Genomic DNA, 20,857 nt, shown 5'->3' with positions numbered 1-20,857 from the left:
TTGAGTAGATGTAATACCTCCTGAATGGTGACCATACGAAACGACTGCTGTTTCAGATATTTGTTTAGATTCCGTAAGTCCAATATTGGTCTCCATTTTTTTTTCTTTTTCCGGATGAGGAAGAAGCGGGAGTAGAACCCTTTTCCCCGTTGGTTTGGGGGAATTCGCTCTATAGCTCCTTTTGGAGCATAGTCTTCACCTCCAAAAGTAACAGACGTAGGTTTTTGTGAAGTGTTGGGCGGGGAGGGGTGTGAGGAGGGATTTGTATGAATTCCAGGGAATGGCCGAATTGTACTAATTGTAGAACCCAACTGTCCGTAGTTATTCTTTGCCAGTTGTGGAGAAAGTGGGAAATGTTGCCGCCAATCTTGGAGGGTGGAGACCGGCCGTAGTTGGAAGTCATTGCCGTCGGGCGGTTCCCTTTTGGCGTCCACCTTTACCACGAAAGGAGGACTTCGTGTATGCGGATTGTTGTCGCTGTTGATATTGCGGACGGTGTTGCTGGGAGGAGGAGAATGAAGAGCGTTGGTGGAATTCTTCCCTACCAGAGGATTGACCTCCTCCCCCTGGAACCCCGAAAGGAAGGGTTCCGGAATTGTAAGGTACCCAACGCCCTGGCAGTATCCGTATCTTTTTTAATCCCCTGTAATGCCTCATCATCGTGGGTGCCAAACAGAAGTTGCCCATCGTACGGCATGTCCAACACCTTGGTCGGGACCTGGCGTCGGAGAACTGCTGCGCCCGCTAGTTGTCGGAAACCCGTGGAAGCAATATCCATTGCACAGTCTATTATTTCAGAGGCAGATCTTTCTCCCTCGAGCAAGATCTTTTTTGCATCTTCTTTGGATTCCTCTGGCAGGTCTGCCATGTATGGTGCAATGTCTGCCCACATTTGACGATTATAATGCCCCAAAAGTGCCAGGGCGTTAGAGGCCCGCACTGTTAAGGCCGACATTGAAGAAAAACGTTTGCCTATGGTGTCTAAACGCCTGCCCTCTTTATCAGGTGGAGCTGTCAATAGAGCAGCTGGGTTGCTTGACCTCCTCTGTGCGGCCTGCGTAATAACCGAATCCGGATTCGGATGGCCCGTGAAACAAGCCGGAGCTGTGTCTGGCGCCTTATATTTTTTGTCCAGGCGTGGTAACACTGGAGAAACAGAGGAAGGATGTTGCATAATTTTAATTCCTTGTTCCCAAATGTAGTCTATAAGTGGAATTGCCCGTACGGACTTCTTAAAGGGTTCCTTAAAATCATAAAGGAAACAGTCTTGTTGATGCGAGGGCATTGGAATTTGAAAGCGCTGGGCCGCTCTCTCTATAATGTTATGGAAGCCGCCAATATCCTCTGGAGGCGAGTCGGCCGTGGTAGGGGCAGCAGAAGTCGGGCAGGGAAGGATGTAATCATCCCATTCGTCATGATGAGAATGGACCTCCTGAAGTTCTCCCTCTTCAGGCTCTTCCTCATCTTTTGTGGGAGGAAGTGGCGTTGGAGTAGGCTCTGATTGCAGTACCAATGGCGGCGGTCTTGGCCTTGGTGTTGGCGGCGCAACTGGCGTCGGAGGAGGCGCCGGCGTCCGAAACCGCTGTTTGTAGTCCGTGATCAGGAATTGGAGATCCGTGACCAGTGATGCAGGCAGGCAAACCATGGAAGGTGGTGGCTGCACGTATTGTGGAGGTGGAACCTGTTGATAATCCTGGTCCATGTCCTCATAGTCTGAGGTATCGTGGTATTTCACATGTAGCTGTGAAGGGCTTGTCGCAGCTGGGAACATACTGTCGTCCCCTGAATCTTCCTCCTCAAAAAGCTGAGCAGGCGGTAAGGTAGAGACCCTACTGGGCGATGTAAGGGCCGGAGTTAGTGCCCGTTTGGTGATTTTGAGGTGCACATATGTATTGGGCGTCTCAGAGTCAATATCCGTCGACGGGCCCGTCGACGGTAGAATGGTAGGCGGTGTAATAGGCATGTGAGACAGCGTCGACGAAGTCATAGACGGCGGCGTCGTCGTCAGCGAGGAGGATAAGAATTCTTTCTTCGTCGACGACGGCGACAATGGTCTCGTCGACGGTGTACTTGTCGACGGCAAAGGTCTCGTCGACGATGTTTTCTTCGACGATGAGGCGGGCGTCGACGAAACTGACGTCGACGATCCTGCTGTCGACGATGTCGTCGGCGGCTTGGCTGTCGACAACGATTTTCTGATCTTCAGCGTCGACGATATCATTTTACCTGCCGTCGACGATGGTGTCGTCGTCGTCGACGTGGTCATTGAATGGGACGTGACAGTCGATATCGTCGTCGTCGACGAGGTTACAGAGACTGCCGTCGATGGAGGTCTTTTCGTCGATGGAGCGACCGTCGACGAGGTTGTCGTCGGCGACGGGGCAGAAACTGGCTTTTTAAAAGTAACCTGGACATCTGGAGGAGAGGAAATTCCTGGCAGAGGCGAGGCCAGAACCTCTGAAGACTTTTTGTGTGTCTTCTTAAGAGGTGGCTGCGACGAAGGGCCCGGAGATGACGCCCTTGGTCGTTTGCGTGAGGAGTGAGAAGAAATAATGGAACTCTCACTCTCCTCAGAGGACACCACAGAGTCCTTGTCCTTCAGCCTTTGCAGCCAGATTAAAAGGCGCCCCTCTCTATCCTTCAGGGTCTTAGTTGAAAAGGTACGACATACCTTGCAGTCTTTGGCGCTGTGGTTGGGGTACAGAGAAAGACAGTCCTTATGCTGATCATCCACGTGAAGCCGTTTCTTCCCACAGGAAGCACAGGACCTAAAGAGTCCTTTCTTAGGAGTATCAGCCATGACAAATCAAGAAAGTTTTGAGTAGAAAACACTGGAAATCCAGAAACAATGAGCAGAGCTCAGTGGAGACTCCCTTAGCACGACGTGCGGTAGAAAATCTGAGGGACTAGAGCTCCTTCCAGGAGGGTTCTAGAGGGTGGTGCTAGCCGATTGGTTACTGGCCAAACTTAGGTCCTTTTTACATAAGGACGTGGATAGCTTGCTAAGCTAAGGCCCTTTGGGGCCTGTTACTCTATGTCTTCTAGACATTGCTTTGTTATTTACCGGTGACTCCCATCCCGACGACGGGGAATGATTCAGGCATGTGAATCTATGAAAGATACCCTAATACTGGATAACTTACATAGTCCCACATAGCATACATGTTTTTATGTTTTCACCTGAATTCTCACCTTTCTGGCCACACAGCACTCTAGTAGGCCCTCTTCTGAGCTGCAATGATTTCTCCCACAGGCAGACCTAGAGGATACAGCAGGTCCGAGGTCATCAATATGGAAGGATTCCGGTCAGTTCCCCAGATCTCTCCCCAGGTGGAAGTTGGCAGTCCTATTTTCCAGGTGTGGGCCTACTACGACTGATTCTTCCAGGGCACGTCTTGGGTTAAGGAAGCAGTACCCTGATCAGCCACTGAGCCGTTCCACGTCACAGCTGCCAGAAGCGGTCAACAGCACATAGTACCACAAAGGATGCTGCCTCAGATCTTCAGAGTAAGGTTTTCTACTTACAGAGGTACCGTTGAGGGCAACTCTGGATTGCAGTGTTTATTTCCTTGAGGTGGTCTGGCCCACACAGCCGAAACTGACCGGGCCACAGTCACACCGTCCACTGACACATAACTGGTAACAGAGGCTATTACCTATCCATTCCAAAACCAGGCCATAAAATCAAGCACACAAGCTTTAGTGCCTTGTCCACAACAAAGGGGATAGTAACCAGATACCACCTGGCTAACTTGGCAGTGCTGCATTAGCATTGACTGAGCTGCTCAAAAATCTGCATTGAAAGCTCAGGTCGCAAGTCACTGTTGAACATATCCCTGCACCAGCATCAACTACTACAGCCCTTCCCAAGGACCACCACTGCTGCAGGGTTGGTGCTTTCCTTCTCACTCACTGAGGCAGAGTTTCTTGGGTATCCGGACACGTGAACAATTCTTTCATCAGTTTGGCCTTCAAGATATAGGCCCCCACATCTGAGCAGGTGGCTGAAAGTAAGACACCAGCCCTTGGCTGTGCAGTAGTCCTTTCAATGTTCTACTAGTTATCCCATCCTAAGCTGAAGAAAACTTGGGACTGGTACAACAAGTAGGTCATCTGCTCCCATTTTTACATAATGTTGGAACACAGGGTTTGAGGATTCCAAGTCTACGTTTTCAGAACTGGTTTGGGTTGGATCCCTCCACAGGTTGCTTCCATTTCCTCACTTCAGTATCTGGGTTCCCTTCCACCATTATTTTTTTTAAATTTTAATTTGAAGGTTTTATATAGCGCGAACAAGACCCTTACGGGTATCAGAGCGCTTTACAAGGGGATATATTTGAAACAAACAACGTAGATATGTACTATACAGAACAACAGTCTTATTAAGAGTTATATACATAGTTCATGTGAATTTGGACATGAGAAGAGATTTCACTTTTTTTTTTAAAGATGCAGTAGATGGATTCAGTCTGCTTACTGGTGGCAGTGTATTCCAAATCCTGGGAGCAATCCCGAGAATACCCGGCTGTATGTTTTCTTCTTGGCAAACTGTTGTGGTTTCAGTAGAAGGTTACTGGAGCTCCTGGAGGATCTATTAACACAGTTAAGCACCAGTTTCTGGGTCAGGTAGCTCGGTGTGTTGTGATGTATGGCCTTTCGTTGCGTGCACTGCATCCCCAAATGCGATGCAGTGCACGCAACGAAATTCGTTTTATTAATGTATATGTTAACTTACCTGTAAACCTCCGTAATTCATAGTTTACTACCTCCCACCCTGCCCCTCCCCCTCCCCACGTCACCGCCCTGCAGTTACTCCTACTACCGACCGCGGCTGGGGTCATGGCTGGTTCCGAACTGTGTCCTGCGCGGAAGTCGGTATTGATTGAGCAGGTTGAAATGGTCTATGTGGTTGCTAAGTTGTGTGTGAACAAATTTTTCCAAGAGTTGAGATGTTGGATATTGGGCGGCAATTATTTAAGTAGGAGAGATCTGCCATTGGTTTCTTTCGGATGGGGCTACCTGCCCAGATTTAAGGATTTCTGGGATGATTCCTTAAAGTGGAGAGGTATTTATAATCTTGGTCCATAGTGGAAGTAACATTGGTATGAAGTCTTTTAGGTAATTTGCGGGAAGAGGGTCAATCAAGGGGTTGGAGGGGTTCAAAGCAATGAAAGCCTTGAATATGGTATCTTCACTGTACGTATTGAAGGAGGACCAAGAGGTGTTATTTTTGAGGTCATACTTTGGTGAGCAAACGATTGGGGTTCCTGGAGGGAGAGATGAAGTGTCCGTGTGACTGTCAGAAAGAGTCATTATGTTGTTAAGTAGGTAAGACTTTGTTTTCATAGTGAAGGAGGTAAATTCTTCGCAGTTGGGTAGTGTGCCCGGGTTGGCCTGGGTGGGGGTGACGTGCGGTAAACCTGTAGATTGTGTTTTGATTAGTTCAAATAGTTTTTTGGGTCAGTTCTTAGCTTGGTCTAATTGCATACTAAACAAAGGCTGCTTTTGATCATCTGATCTTTCTATAGTAGGAGTTTCTCATGGTTCTTAGCAGCTTGAGATGGTCAGGAGATGGTGCTGATCTCCATTGGTGTTCAATTAATCTTAGGCTCATCTGTCCTCGTTGAGTCTACCATCATACCATGGTTTTGAGTCTTTTGTGGACACTCTTCAATTGTAGGGGAGCGGCTGTGTCTAATATCAAGTTCATGGAATGAAAGTAATAGTTAGTCAATTCGAACATCGGATAGGCCTTTAGGGGGAAGCAGGAGATTGGCACAAGTGGTTGTGATTAAGTTGGTGCCAGCATTTTTTAGATTCCTCTTCCATATTTTAGTAATTGTGGGTTGTGCAGAGTATACTTTTACTGGTTCATTGATGAGGAATGTAATGATATGGTGGTCAGACCAATCACAGGGGAGGATAGTTTCAAGCTGAATGGAATTAGCCTTGGAAATGACCAGATCTAGTATTGAGCCTTTGTCGTGTGTGGGGCTGTTACAAATCTGGGTGAGGTCAAAGTCAGAGAGGAAGGCTTTGAGGCTGTTTACCGCCGAATCGTTAACGTCATTCCAATGGAGATTGATGTCTCTGAGGAATATTTGAGTATTTTGGTGACCAGAATTTGTAGTCAAGATATTCATGAAGTGTTCGATAAAGGTGAGGTTGTCACCTGGCGGATGGTAGAATGTGTGCAGTGAACATATTAGTTTGTTATTGCTAGTGATGTCTAGACAGAGGTATTCACATGAGGGTAATACCGGTAAGTGTGAGCGGTTCACTGAGAGACTGTCCTGATGTATGCAAGCAATACCACTACATGGCCTATCAGTTCTATCTAATCTGGTGATATCATGATTTGGGGGTACCAGTATGTCGAGGATGGGGGAAGACAATTCATTTAGCCATGCTTGGGTCAAAATTAGGAGGTCAGGTTCATGAGCGAGCCTGAGGTCGGCTATATCAGCCGCATGTCTTGAAGCTGATCTACAGTTTAGAAGTATACATTTGAGACATGTCTTGATGGGGGTGGGGGTTTCTGTGTGAGGGGGACTCGCATAAGGTTATTTTATACTATACCCCTAGTGTTGTGCTTTGTAACTCGGAGTATTGGATGGGATGGTTTGGATTGAGGAATGTTTATGAATGCATTGTGTTATAGGTGTGCTGAGAGAGATCATAGGAGAGGAGTAAGGAGATTATATCATTGGTCGATAAAAGATTTTTCCTTCCGACCGGATAGGTTGAGGTATTGGGGTAAGGAACTGTTCTCCATCTTAGGGGCTGATGTTTCAGGGGACGTGGGTGCAGCTGGTGGGTGTAATTGGAGCGGTTACTGTGGGGTTTGTCCAGGAGTCCTGGTCAGATCGTTTGATCCTGGGTTGAAGTAGAATCAGGTCACGTAGGATTTAGAGGTCATCTTTGACTTGTTGCAGTGAGAGTAAGATTTTATCAAGTCTGGGTTCTGGTGTGGGTAGTGTGCTTATTGTTTGGACTGGGGGTGTGGTTGGGTCCTCTGTGTTTTGAAGGGGAATCATAATCTGGTTCATCGTAATGCGGAAGGTCAGCAATACACATCCTCTGTCTGGGAAAGCAACCTGACTGCCATCTTGTGCATATGAAAAAGCCGAAGGCTTCCAAAATGAAACGCATAGGCCGAGTCACTAATTCAATAAGTCCACTGTTCTGCGCTGCAAAGGAAGAAAACTGAAACATATCTTGACTTATACCGGGACCTTTGGTTTTGATTAGGAACTGTGTGTTTATCTATAAAATGGACTGACTATATGAACTTTGGATTAGAGGTCTTTCTGTATGAAAATCTATTTGTCATTGATGAATCCTACTGGTATAATGAACTGATTAAAGACATGCCTGCTTTGTTCAAATACTGTTTGAGAGTATGACGGATTAGTACTACCAACCTAAAATTAGACATTGCTATATTTTTGTGCAAGCTTTACAGGATAAGAAAACGAAATTTGCTCCGCTCTTGAATATTTAATGGACAAATACCACAAGTAAAGAATGTTTTGGTTACTTCTCTAACTCTGATTTGCTCATACACCCATATATGCACACCATTTATTGGCACTAAGATTGCAGGTTCACTGTATGTAGCAAAACTTTGGGCGAGTGGGCCAATAGGCATGCTCTCACACTATACAGGTAAAAATTATAATCACTACAAAACACGGCATTCTGCTACCACTAAGCTACAATTCTCAACCCAACTACAGGAACTGTTGTCCAGGGGCCGCTGTGAGGTTTGTCTAATGTGCACTCCAGGTCGAGGACAAGTCCAGAACCTATGGTGGGCTGGCGGTAAGCCAACATCTTTGAGCACACACTAGATTAGCGCACAGCTATTGCCATAATCCAAAAACCAGGATAACCGATACAGTTCGAAAATGCAGGACATGAGACATGACTGGGAACCATTAAGGAGACATTCCAGCCCCAATATGATCCATTTACTTCTCCATCCGATCCTGAGGGTTTCAAGATTTCCTTTCTACTTCTGCCTTTATTAGCGAGCTAACTAGTTAACTGATGGCTTATAGTTGGTTCACGAAATAAAATCTCATCCCCTCAAAGAAAAATCCTGTAGAGCCTAACGGCCATTGGACACGCAGGGAACTCTCTCTCAATAATAGAGTAATTGCACTTGGTTTCCCTGAACGTCCTTGAGCCCTGAGACATTCTCACTTCACAGCAACAACACTGCCAGACCCGACCCCATAATTACTAGCACCAACAGCAGCACATTATGTATTTTAACTGTTTTTAAACATGCAGCATTAATGGTTTGTTTCAACCTTTTTACATGCTTCTGCCTGATCTTCACTGAAATCAAATACGGCATTCTTAAGCAGTTTTCTAAATCGTTCTGTCTAATGGCATAAGCGTTAAAACACTTAGATCCTTACATGCCATGTCTTAGGTACTCAGTTTCAACAGTACTGAACCTACCCAAACTTTGCTCTCCAGTAGCCCTAGCATCTTTTCTGAACAACAATTGCGTACATTTTTTAAGGGATATAGGAAAGGGAGTGGATGGTTGGATACTGTTAAAGGCGACGTCTCATGGACTTCCCGATGCAAAATATTAAAATGAAAAACTAACAAAGAAGGCACTACTGTCTGCAGAAAGTGTGACACTCTAAAATATCAATCTGAAATAACACGAGAAATTGAGAGAGAAAAAAAAAGGTATTTCCAACTTTACTCCAGTCAATTATTAACCACTCTGCTCATCAGTACAATGCAAAAAGACAGTATATCAATGTTATTCTTACTTGTGGCACAAATTCTAATGCTATTGATGCAGGTCTTCAAACATGCTCTCAAGGAAGACTTCGCACTTGCAGTTAAAGATTAGATGTATTTAAGGTTATTTCCACACAAAGGTTTGGTAACAGAGCACACCCGTTACCTCCCCCATATTTTGTCATGTCCACTCAAAACTGTAGAGCAAGTCGGTTCACCCGTCAGGCTCAACTCTTCCAGAATCAACCCAGTTAGAGGACAGATTATTATGTGACCAAATTGAGGGTAAAGCCATTTCAAAGATCTACCAAACGTTATTGCACACCATGCCAGATCCCCTTACAAAACTGCGGGAACAATGGCAGGGTAATTTAGGTGAATTAGAAGAAGAGGACTGGCAGGAAGCGCTCGCCTCACCCAAAGAAGTCGCCATAAGCTCTAGACTGAAACTAATACAACTCAAAGTTCTACACAGAACATATTACTCCTGTAACACTATGATAAAAATGAAACGAAAAGAGGACACATCAAGCAGACAATGCGGGGAGGAGGGTACGTTCTTTCACATCATGTGGAGTTGCTCTCATATTCAGAGATACTGGAGCGGAATAGTGACACAGCTACAAACGGCGCTAGAAAGCAACAGCAACAAACACCACAATTATGTCTGCTCAATAAATGGGGATCGACTGACCTCACTAGTAAGGAGCGTCTTTTGGTCACACTAGGTTGTGCAATACATCGCGAGGAAGAGGGGAGTTGAGACACCGCCCACTACGGCGGAATGGGAGAGAGACATGGACTGGGCGATGTGGCAGAAAAATCAGTCTATGAGAAAAAGGGGTGCCCCAGGAAATGGGAACAAATCTGGAATAAATGGAACATTTTCAGAGGATAAACATGTACCCCAACTGTCCCCGGGAGGGGGAGACCCGACAGTAGACATCCAGCAGGAGGGTGTAAACTAATAATGTACCCCTGCTTGTCAGCGGAAAAGATGATTTAATGCTGTTGATGTGATATATTACTGTTGTAATCAACTGTGTGCAACTTTAACAATGAAAAGTTTTTAAAAACTGTAGATCGGTCTGGAAATGGGCTAGAGGTCAACAGATTTCTTGTAATAGCCAGTGCATCCAGTTTTTCTGTAAAATTAGTTGATGTAGTACATAGAAGCCAAAGCATTGCTCCCTTTCGGCTATTTAGATCAACTTAAATTTAACACTAAATGCTGAGACATTGCAACTAGTTTATGTGTGCTGTGTGGTGATGACACCGTACACAGGATCAAAACAGATGCGGTTTATTTCCCTAAACAAAGGCGATCCTCTAAGCAGCAAGAAAGACGTGTTACTTCACGCCAGCCTAACACCAACTGTCGCTCTAGAACACCGCGACATGAACATTCTAAATTACGGAATGCAGGGACCGGACGCAGCCGAGTCCAAAAAGGAGAAGACACATCACAACACACCCCCCTCCCTTCACCTGAAAGGACAGCAGAGCAAAGACGGAAATGAAGGTGAAGAAAAAAAGAAGGAAGAAAATGCATGAAACAAAAGAACAAAATAAATCATGTAAGTACATAGTCAGCCAAATAACAAGGTAGTCGTCGGTCACGGCCAGGACGTGCGGACTCATCCCCCGAAGGAAGGGAAGAGGTACTGGGAAGGGTGTCTAGTGCTCCACCAGAGGCGGGCAAGAACAACCGTCACCACCCACAACACTGTCATTAACACAGTTTTCAACATCACTCAAAAGCCAGAAGTCATTGGAAATGTTCTTAGAATCAATAATGTCTTTACTGTCTGCTTTATTCCATCTTCCTCCACCTTTGCAAAACAACGCAACCTTGCGTTTGTTCCACTTGTCACCATTATTGAGCACAACGTAATTTGTAAACACTTGCTTTACTCTGAACGGACCCCAAAACTTAGACAGACCTCTGACAGTCCTTCCGTGCCTGATTTTAACTAGTTCACCGGCACAGATCATAGAAGCATTAGAGCTGGATACAACCTCCTTCACATTAATAGTAGTGGGGGCAACAAGCCATGCAGGTATGAATTTGGTGCCTGGCTTCCTCCCATGCATTTTCTCAAATGGAGAAGACTCAGTTACACAGTAGTTTGATGCGCCCACACCATCTCATTCACCATCACTCTCACATTCTTCCCACTCTGGATGGCCATGGAAATAGTACCCTTGACCAGACGGCTAGCCCGTTCAACCATGCCATTAGCTTGGGGGTTTTACAAAACTGTACGATGGTGAGTGATCCCACACATGTCCAGGAAATCTCATTTCTTTTGAGGCAAGTTGGGTCCCGTTATCAGTGACCAGGACATGTGGTAGACTTTCCTCTTTGAAAACCGCTTTAAGTTGCTCAATGGTGCTACGAGTAGTGACTTCAGGCATAAAATGCACAATAAGCCACCTGGAGTGGACATCTACCATGACCAACGCATTTTTGAGTTCATCACCAACGCCATGCATGGGTCCGGTGAAGTCTAGGCAGACCGTACTCCAGAATAATTCTGGATCCTCAATGTGCCCAATGGCAGACTTAGGACAAGTCTTGAGTATTTTCTCACTCTGCAAGCACACATCACAATCAACCACCCACGCGTTAATTTCCTCGTCACATCACAACATGCTGCTGTCAGGTTATTGCAACATGAAGTAACGCTTTAAATTGTATACACACACTGCCCCTTAAAATATTAACCCTCCATCTGAGGTGGGTGTTTGTTATGTACTGGAAAAAAATAATTAATACGACGCGGAGCACTACGCATGTGCTTCGGCTGAAACAATGAATAGAATTAAAAAACACATGGCTTCTGTTTGGCAATACACCTGCTCCCCACATAAGACTAGCTTACATCTTGGGGCCATTCACATAAAATGATCTTAAACATAGCACACATGACAAAGTAGCTTATTTACATGGCTAATAATGTTGTCCAGGAAACGGTAACCAATGGACAACCAACTGTCGCAATAAAAAAAAGTCCTCTCACTTCCATCCATCCATCCGGTTATCAAACTACAAAAATTCGTAGCAGATTGACCTTTATTTTACTTTCACATTAACCAACAGGACTCATTACTTAGCTAGGAATGTAATAAGTCTCTGCTAATCAAACACCCATAAATAAATCGACAAAGGAAAATCCAACACCCATACGAAATTATATCTATATTAAGAAAGCACTACAGTTATATACTACTGTCAGAAGGTGTTATACAAATGCAACTAATGTAACAGTGACACGTCAACAAAGTGCTACAAATAATGGTAGGAGGTGCTATAGAAACGTCGGCAACAAGTTAAAGCATCACAAAGGAAACAATAATATAAACAGGGTCACATTCTATATAAATCCTTTACAATCACTAGTTGATCACAAACACTGTTCATAATTCTTTGGAAACAAGGATCACTATCATTCCACTAAAAATAGAACACTTAAAATAGGGTTTGTGGCCATTATTTTATGCTGATTTTTAAAAGTATAACCACATGCACATCGTATATGGGGAAAATGGCTATCTCCCAACACAAAGGTACTTGCAGCATCGGATCAGTATGCAGAAGGATGAGGTCTTAGCACAGAAAGGTGCATTTGGGGGTCTACACCTTAGTGGAAATTGGAGTGTGGGTCATCCTACATAAAGGACACGCAACAAGGAACGCATACTCCCTCTCAAAGTTTGGGCCTCCGGCTAGCGCACAATTCAGCTGGGTGACAAGATGGTAGGCTTAGGTAATCCCCAACTGTGGCTCTGGGCACTTCCTCTGCCGCAGGCATCAATGAGGGCTGTGATAGACTTGTGCTCAATCTCACACTGGAAGTTTAGTGGTTACCAGCAAAAAGGCAAGATGGGGTGAAGGGGCCTCAGAATTGTGAGAAAAGCTTCGGCACAAAGAGGAGCCGGCATTCAGGACTTGGCTCACCTTCATTTTATGTATATTGGGAAGCCCTCGTCGGTGCTCTTGTGAGGGGGCAGAGAGGGCTTCTTGGCGCTCTGTCTTGGTGTTTACGCCTTCATGTGCTGGCTGGGGCTTTCACACAGGCATGATGAGCAGGAGACCAAAATCTCTCTTTTGCAGAATGGTTCAGTTTATTTATTTAGCCCTCAGCCATTGGCAAGCATCACAATGGCAATGAGGGATATTGCATTCCTTCAGTTCGAAAATATAACCAATCAGGTTGGGACAGACTTGTCCTCCTAGAATAGGATGCTGGGTAGAGAAAGCCTGCCATGTTTCTCACCAATCATGATGACTGCAAAACACCAAATAGGTACGCTCTCAATTGGTCAACTCTGGTGGGACCCTTATGAATTACTTCCCTACAGATTCTGGGGGCACAAAAAGCAAGATGGAGCAAGAAGTGTGTGTGTGTGTGGGGGTTGTGATGTGTAAACTCTAAATGGGCAACATTTATCCATTGTACAACCAATCAGATGTCCTGGAACATCTATGGTAACCATAAGGATAGGCGCACCCACAGGGGATCGCCATTAGTCTTCTGTAAGGACCTGTTCTGATTTTTGGACTCGTTATTTCAAATGTAATCCAGATACGGATTGCAAACATTGCCACTCAATAAATAACAAAATCAAGTGTACCCATTACTAGATAACTGGCCCTAATGTAGCTCCCTCCACTGTATGCTTTAACACAGCCTAAAGTTACAAAAATGCTTCCCCCAGACAGGTAGTTTGTAGTGGGCAAAAGTGCGAGTATCACCTTTTCAAGACTATAGTGTGTGCAGACCAATTTAGCATGACCACTGTCTTAGGCTATGGCCAAGGGTGCAGCAGATTTGAAGTCTAGAGATGTAATAGGTCTCACATTTCTGAGAGTTTGAGCTGTTGGCATTGTAAATGACAATACCTTTTATTTACATGTCGTTTTTAAAACAGATAAAAGGCATTGTCATTTACAATGCCAATAGCTTAAACTCTCGCAAATGTGAGACCTTTTGCATTGCATGCCAGCGCCCGTGCGTTAGGAGAGAGAGAGAGACCCAATAGCAGGCAGGACAAAGCTATTTGAAAAAATTGTGCTTGTGGCTGTAATTACAGCCTACCGAGTAACACACGTAACGGGCGTGTCGCCAGGGGAGGTTACAAAATAAGACAAGGTGGTACTATGGAGGGACTACTAAGCCTATTGACTAATGAACAGCCACAGTTTACAGTGGACAATGACACAAGCCAATGAAAAATAGGGGGGGGGGGGGGGGGGGGGGAGTGGGTGGAGCTTCAAGTCCCTACCTGAATTCAGCATGCCTCGCAGAGCAGCACATGCTGCCCAGGCTAGACCTAAAATGGAGGGCGACATCATTATGAGAGTGAAGTGGTGGGGACAGGATAGCTTGAACAATCAGTCAGGGACGTTCAACTCTGACTTCTCAGAGAATTTTTTTCCCCAGAAATCTAGAGTTTGTAAATGTGTATGTCGCAAGAATGCAAACTGCTTACTATATTCTACCCATTATAAAGCCTTTTCCAAACAAAGGCTTGCTCTCCTACATATTCGCTGTAAAATCTTTGCACGTCAGCGCTCTGCCCGACACCAGATCTAGCATTCTTAACAGAGTTCCAAAACCTGATCATGTTGGTTAATAATTTAGGCCAACCTAATCTTGTATCACGTTGTGACCACAACTACGATGTGGTTCCTTAATCCCTGTAAAGATCAGACTTGCACCATCAAGTAATAAAGTTTGCATACTTGGAAACTTGCTTTTCTGTAGCGGAAGCCAGATTTTACAAATGGAACCGCACCAGAACAGCCCATACGATCTCTAAATAATATTAACGTGTGCAAGACCCATTTCGGCAGCAAAGGGTAACCGGGTTTATTCAAACAAAAAAATAAATGCCACACGAAATTGCGTCTTGCGCTTTCATAAATCTGGATCACCCCTCCAAAATTCTGCTAATTACTATTACTCAACTAAAAACCAGATATGGTATCCATAAAACCGCTTCAAGTGAAAGGAAAAACTGAAAACCAGCCACTTTAGAAACGTAGTTAAAGTGCAACCACAAAATCTTAACTGTAAATTTTAAGATAACATTCTTCGTGTTAGAATAGTCAGGCAGCAGGGTAGATAAGCAAACTGCAAGCAAGCCTGGACGCCAGAGATTAAAGCGGCGCCTGTTTACTTGCTAGAGGTAACCTTCACTGTACCTGTTGTATTTTCTTTGGGTCTTTCTGGATTCCCTCTCGAGGGGGAACTTTCCCGAACAGCTTCCATCCCAATTCATGTTTTTCAGTTGTCGAGTTTTTCTTTCTAGCAAACACATTCCTGCAGAACAAAACATTAGTGTTTTTTTTTTTTTTTTTAATAGTATCAGCAAGCACTTAATACTTATTAATCGATTTTCAAATAGGGACTGAACCTTTTTCTAATCAATTAAAGAAGTTGAACCTTCAAAATAGGGTTTGTGAAGTCTAGGTCCAGCACATATACCTAAAAAAATCATTCACATGATGAACATTAATAGAGCTAATTTACATCAGTAGTAATCCTAAAAATCTAGCAACAATCTGGATCTCCTGGACTAACAGACACTCCAGCCCTAAAAGCAGAAGATATAAATCACATAACGAAGGGCACAAATGAGCACTAAGACGATTCACGCATGAACATACATTCCCTATGCATGCCAGGCACAATGTTCATAAATAAGAGAAAAATAAACACTTTCCGGCCTGGAATTTGTCGGCAAGAGGCTAAACACGGGTATCCAAAATGACAACCAGAAATGCAGTAACGTTTAATATCAGTTAAGAGTAGAGTTATGAAGAAATGCTGCTGGTTGTCCTTTACCATTTCAGTCATCTTCATTATTGGAGTGGGAGTGAGGTAACACTTGCCCATGTGCAGCCGACACCGGATTTATTTGTAAAGGATAAGCATTAAATAAGTGCTTATACGGTTACATGTGCTTCTTTACAAGAGCAACCCATTTGGATGCTCACTTAAAATGGATGCAGAGAAAGAGCTTAGTCTTGAATTAACCACTCAGCATTCAGTACGTACTCATTTATGCAAAAGTCTCATCATCTATAGGCCACTGATGAGAATGTACAACCCCACCTTGCTTGCTGAATACTTGCCCGACAGTCTGACAGGCGTGGTCGAGGACGGTTGTAAACAGGAACACTGGAGGAAACCTGCTCTAAAAGTAACCAATCCCCGGATATGTCTGGATTAGGAATTATATTTTTAGACCAGTAAAGATTTAGCATACTCTAGTTCAATTTGGCCTTCTGCTATACTTTGTGTCAGTTAAGGTTCCAGCACTGCTCTGATTATCAGGAGTGGATCCAGTGTTCACTGTGTGTTACAAGATTCAGGTTATCCCTCAAGGATGACATCTACATAGGCCATAATCAGCCTGGGAATGCAAAAATTCTATCTGATAATTACATTAATTTTGGCAGATCACGTCTGGGTCTCTTTTAGTAACACTGCTGTTTTATTTCAAAATCTAGGACAGTGCTGTGATTTTGTTCCAGTTTATATGAAGCACACGTCTGAATTAATTAACTAGCATGTGAATTTTCCAAAGTGTGTGCCAATGAGGTTAAATTTCCTTTATAGGCTTGTAATCCCCATCTTGATCTGAGGACTTGTCTTTACAGTTCAGGCTGGACTGACTGGTCTGCGCCTAGAGAGGAATACACAGAGCCCTTTGAAACTCTACTCATCAATGAGAATATTCCAACACCACACACCTGTACCTAATTGCTTTCTAATTACACTTCTGCTTGATATCAATGACAGTGCTTCTTAATGTATTTGTATGTAATCACCTGCATACAAGTCAGTATTCCACAGTATGCAAACATAGTGCAAGTTTGGTTCCCCTTTTCTTTATTGTTTTTTGTGCCATGGAAACTACATGAAATGAATCTGTCCTTGTGTGCAAAGGCTGCTTTTATGTTCTACACTCTGTTTCTTGAACTGGATCTATGGAGCAGGAGTTAGGGTGACTCCCGGTGGCCAATGAACCACTACTCTAGCCTGGAGAGACCAAGAACACCACTGTATTACCAGCAATGAGTACTGATGATTAGCCTTCTACTGAAGCAACATCGCTGAGACACTAGTCCCTGCAGTGTGGCTGCACGCCGAGCTGTATTTCTGCCCAGGCAGAGACACACTACATGTATAGATGCCCTCAATCCTCCAAGGACCATCTGGCAAGTGAGAAAGTTTATTTAACAAATGTAACCTATGTATAAAAGTAATCTTATGTAAAGCGCTGTCACCCCACTGGGATTGCAAAAGACACACAATTGATGGACGCAATGCAGAACAAATCAAAACATTCACCCCCATTCAAGAGATCTGGGTTAAATCCATCATTCTTTTGCTCACCATGCCACCCCAGTTTAGACCTGGCTATATGCAAATCAGTCTTGATCCTTTGCCTCATGGGAACAGTCCAGCCCGAGCTGCTAAGCCAGGTCCTCCCTGGATCGGAAACAAGCATCCTAGGACCGGTTTCGGGGTTTCACCCCACTTCAGCCAGGATAGCTTGATTCCAGTAGCACAGTGAGCCCAGGACTCACGTCTGAGCATACCTGGCGCACTTAGGGCAAGAAAGCAAAAGACACACAATTGATGGACGGAATGCATAACAAATCAAAACATTCACCCCCAGTCAAGAGATCTGGGTTAAATCCATCATTCTTTTTGCTCACCATGCCACCACAGTTTAGACCTGGCTATATGCAAATCAGTCTTGATCCTGTGTCTCATGGAATAGTCCAGCCCGAACTGCCAAGCCAAAACGATGGATTTAGGCCCAGATCTCTGTACTGGGGTGAATGTATGACATTGTTCTGCATTCTGTCCATCAATAGTTCTTTTTGCATTTGTCCCCCCGAGTGGGACGGGTATGCTCAGACGTGAGTCCCGTGCTCTCCATGCCACTGGAATCAAGCTATCCTGGCTGAAGAGGGGTGAAACCCCGAAACCGGTCCTAGGATGCTGGTTTCCAGTCCAGGGAGGACCTGGCCTGTTCCCATTGTGCACAAGGTCAAGACTGATTTGCATATGGCTGGGTCCAAACTGGAATGGCATGGTGAGCAAAAAAACGATGGATTTAGGCCCAGATCTCTGTACCGGGGTGAATGTATGACATTGTTCTGCATTCTGTCCATCAATAGTTCTTTTTGCATTTGTTACCCCACTGGGATTGGTCCACACTACAAACAAACAGCTAAAAGATAAAATATATAAATAAATTCACCAACTCACGAACTGCCTGTAGCTCATTCAGTACTCAATATCCAGAATGTTCCTGATCTTCTGTTCCACTAAGACAAAATTCCTCCTTTTTGCCAACAAACAGCTAGCTCAAAACTTGCTCGACAACCTCAATCTGTCAGCTTTATCCCTCACCAACCACCAAAGGCAGGCCAAACTGCTCGTATTCACCCTCAACACCAACTTCTCCCTCAAAGAGACATCACCTTAAAGACCAAGACATCCTGATACCCGCTCTGACTATTAAAGAAAATTTAACTATTCCTCTCAGAACTACCGTCCAGGCCCCTGTACTCTCACATTTGGAGGGTGTCTAAAAGGCATCATATACACTTCAGAATTCCTGGTCGAGTAACTGTAGAAATTCAACATTACTTCACCTTAATATAACTCCACTAACTTACCTTACTTGGTCATGCCATATTTGAGACCAGCTGCGTTGTTCATAAAGCCACTACAACTTATTCACTCCTGGAGAGTCCGGTTCTTTCTAAATACCTTGCAGATCCTTTCCGGTTCCCCTACCGCAGTTTCCCTAAACTTTGAGAGGTTTAAATCTCAATGCTCTCTTGATTTTTTGTTGAGTGGCTTAAACTAATACTCATTTGCATGACCCAAGAAGACTCTTGACTGAGCTTCTGAAATGCTGACAACTTTCCTACTTATTTTTTCCTTGCCTAGCCCTTACTTCCTTTATGGAAACGCCGGATTACTGAGATCCTTTAGTTTTCTGGAACCAGCCTCTTAGCTGGAACTCTACTTAAGGTGATTTAGATTTATCCAGGTATATACAATAACACTTGTGACTCTTCTCTGAGCATCAGATACTCCCTTTGATCTTTTGTATTGCTGTAACTGGATTACTTGTTTGCCTAATATTGGTCCACTTTAATTTCTTCTTTAGGTTGGGCTTGCCTGTTATTCTGCAACTTCACAGCATGGGGTTAAGAGTCACGCATCTTAATTTGATTCTGATTTTGTAATAAACCTTCTTAACCTTAGCTACCATTTCTTGGTCTTAATTGGGTAGCCAAATGGGTTGCATTGTTGATTGAATTTGATTGATATAAACGTTAAATCCCATCACCTCTCAGTCGGATAAAAAGGTCCATTGAAGGACCAACGGTAAGTGAGTGGACCCAGAAAACGAGGTATGAGGTATAATAATGGAACAGAAGTCTGACTGAGTATAATAAATATAATACTTTCAAGATCCATGGTAAAAGAAGCAGGACTTCAATATTGTAGTAAGATTTAAGAATCAAAGAGTGGAACAGGGAAGTTGCTACAATACTCATCTTCAAGTGACACAGTTATTTTAACAGTATAATATCAGAGCCTGAATTCAACTGAAAAAAGTATGTATATCATGGTAGTACAAACCAAACCTATCATACTAAAAAACAAAAGTACAACTTAATGAAGTGTCAGTTTGTGATGCTGCAGTCTTAAAACCTTTCCCTTGCAGAATTTGGAAAAGGTTTTTATTGTGACACACAAACTTCAGTGTTTTACCAGTTTATCCAGCTGCTTAAAGTAGCTGGAAACCCAGAAAGGTCTGTGCACTTAATGGTTCATCACTGGTTACCTTTATCAAAATGGCAAAGGGGGCAAATGACTTTAGCATTACTTACGTTTGTAAGTGAGAATGTAAGGGGGAGAGAGCTGTCAAGTCTGGTGACAAATTCTTTGCTGAACAGATCTGCTAGCTATGTAATGAAATGCAAGTATAGAAATCAGAGCACTATAGGTTAAGCCCCTAAGTTCCGGAGAGTTGGGGCCCTAAGGTGCTTAGGTTGGTGTGCAGAAATAAATTGAACATTACTGAAGTTTTACAGATCATGGTGACCGGTAAGCAGCAAGTGTGTATGTTATAGGTGAGGATGTGAAGAACAGGTTTGATAATGGCAAGTTAGTGCAGCGGGTCTGTGGTTGGCAGTATGCAGGGTGAAGGTCAAAAAGAGAAAAAAGCTAGTATCTTATTTTTTTGGCACAGTAAGGTTGCATGTTATTTTTCTGTGTAAACCACAGAAAGTTGCAATTCAAGAACATTCAAGTTACTAGTCTTGATTTTTGGAAGAGGTATTTGTACACAACACAAAAGACTTGCAGGAACAAAAAATGTCAAGTCACAATTTTGATTGTTACCAGTTCTATAAAACCACTGACTAATACTTAGTAAAGTGAACTATGAACTATTCATTTACTCATAATACTTTCTAGAGGAACACTAACCACAGTGAGGCTGCATTAGGGCTCTGCCACTCCAATAAAGATCAAAATTCACTTTCACTTTTGAGAAAGTAAGACATACAATGCTTGAAGACTTTGGTTTACAATTTAAGGGGATTTCTAACTTTTAGGACTCTCATATCTCCAAAAATAGGTAAGTTGTAGTTTTCCATGGTTGCATCTCTACTAATAAACTTAGTCCTATGGAAAATCCATATATGTGAGAGTAAAAGAAACTGGCCTTGACACATTTAACGCTTTCTCCACCAGGGAAAACCTTTTTCTGTCCTGCAATATGTCCCACTTTCACTTTATTCTCTTACCACACATTGTTATTTTTCTTTAAAAGTTGGTTTATTGAATTCTATTACAGTGTTGATGCACATTAAGTAAAGAATTCATTCTGACAACAGGCTAAACTCCACGACAGATTCTACCAACGTTCTTGAAGTACATGAATCACAGGGAGGACCATACACACATTTCCATAACACATTCAGCACCAGATCTGACATCCTCTAGTAACGTGTGGGTTTAGTAATATCTAGCTG

General features: G+C 43.7%; 1 protein-coding gene across 7 annotated transcripts in view; it reads right to left on the bottom strand.

The window, feature by feature from the left end:
* Positions 1-20,857, bottom strand: part of TBC1D14 (TBC1 domain family member 14) — a 767,086-nt gene that overhangs the window by 384,058 nt on the left and 362,171 nt on the right. For all 7 annotated transcript variants that reach the window (XM_085642453.1, XM_085642450.1, XM_085642454.1 and 4 more), the window contains one exon: positions 14,981-15,098. In XM_085642453.1, the coding sequence (XP_085498579.1) occupies positions 14,981-15,098 (118 nt within the window). The remainder of the gene's footprint in view (positions 1-14,980; positions 15,099-20,857) is intronic.

Source organism: Triturus cristatus, chromosome 2_2, assembly GCF_964204655.1.
Source record: "Triturus cristatus chromosome 2_2, aTriCri1.1, whole genome shotgun sequence".
Classification (NCBI taxonomy): Eukaryota; Metazoa; Chordata; class Amphibia; order Caudata; family Salamandridae; genus Triturus; species Triturus cristatus.
The sequence above is the reverse complement of the archived record's forward strand: the minus strand, read 5'-3'. Positions and strand labels throughout refer to the sequence as shown.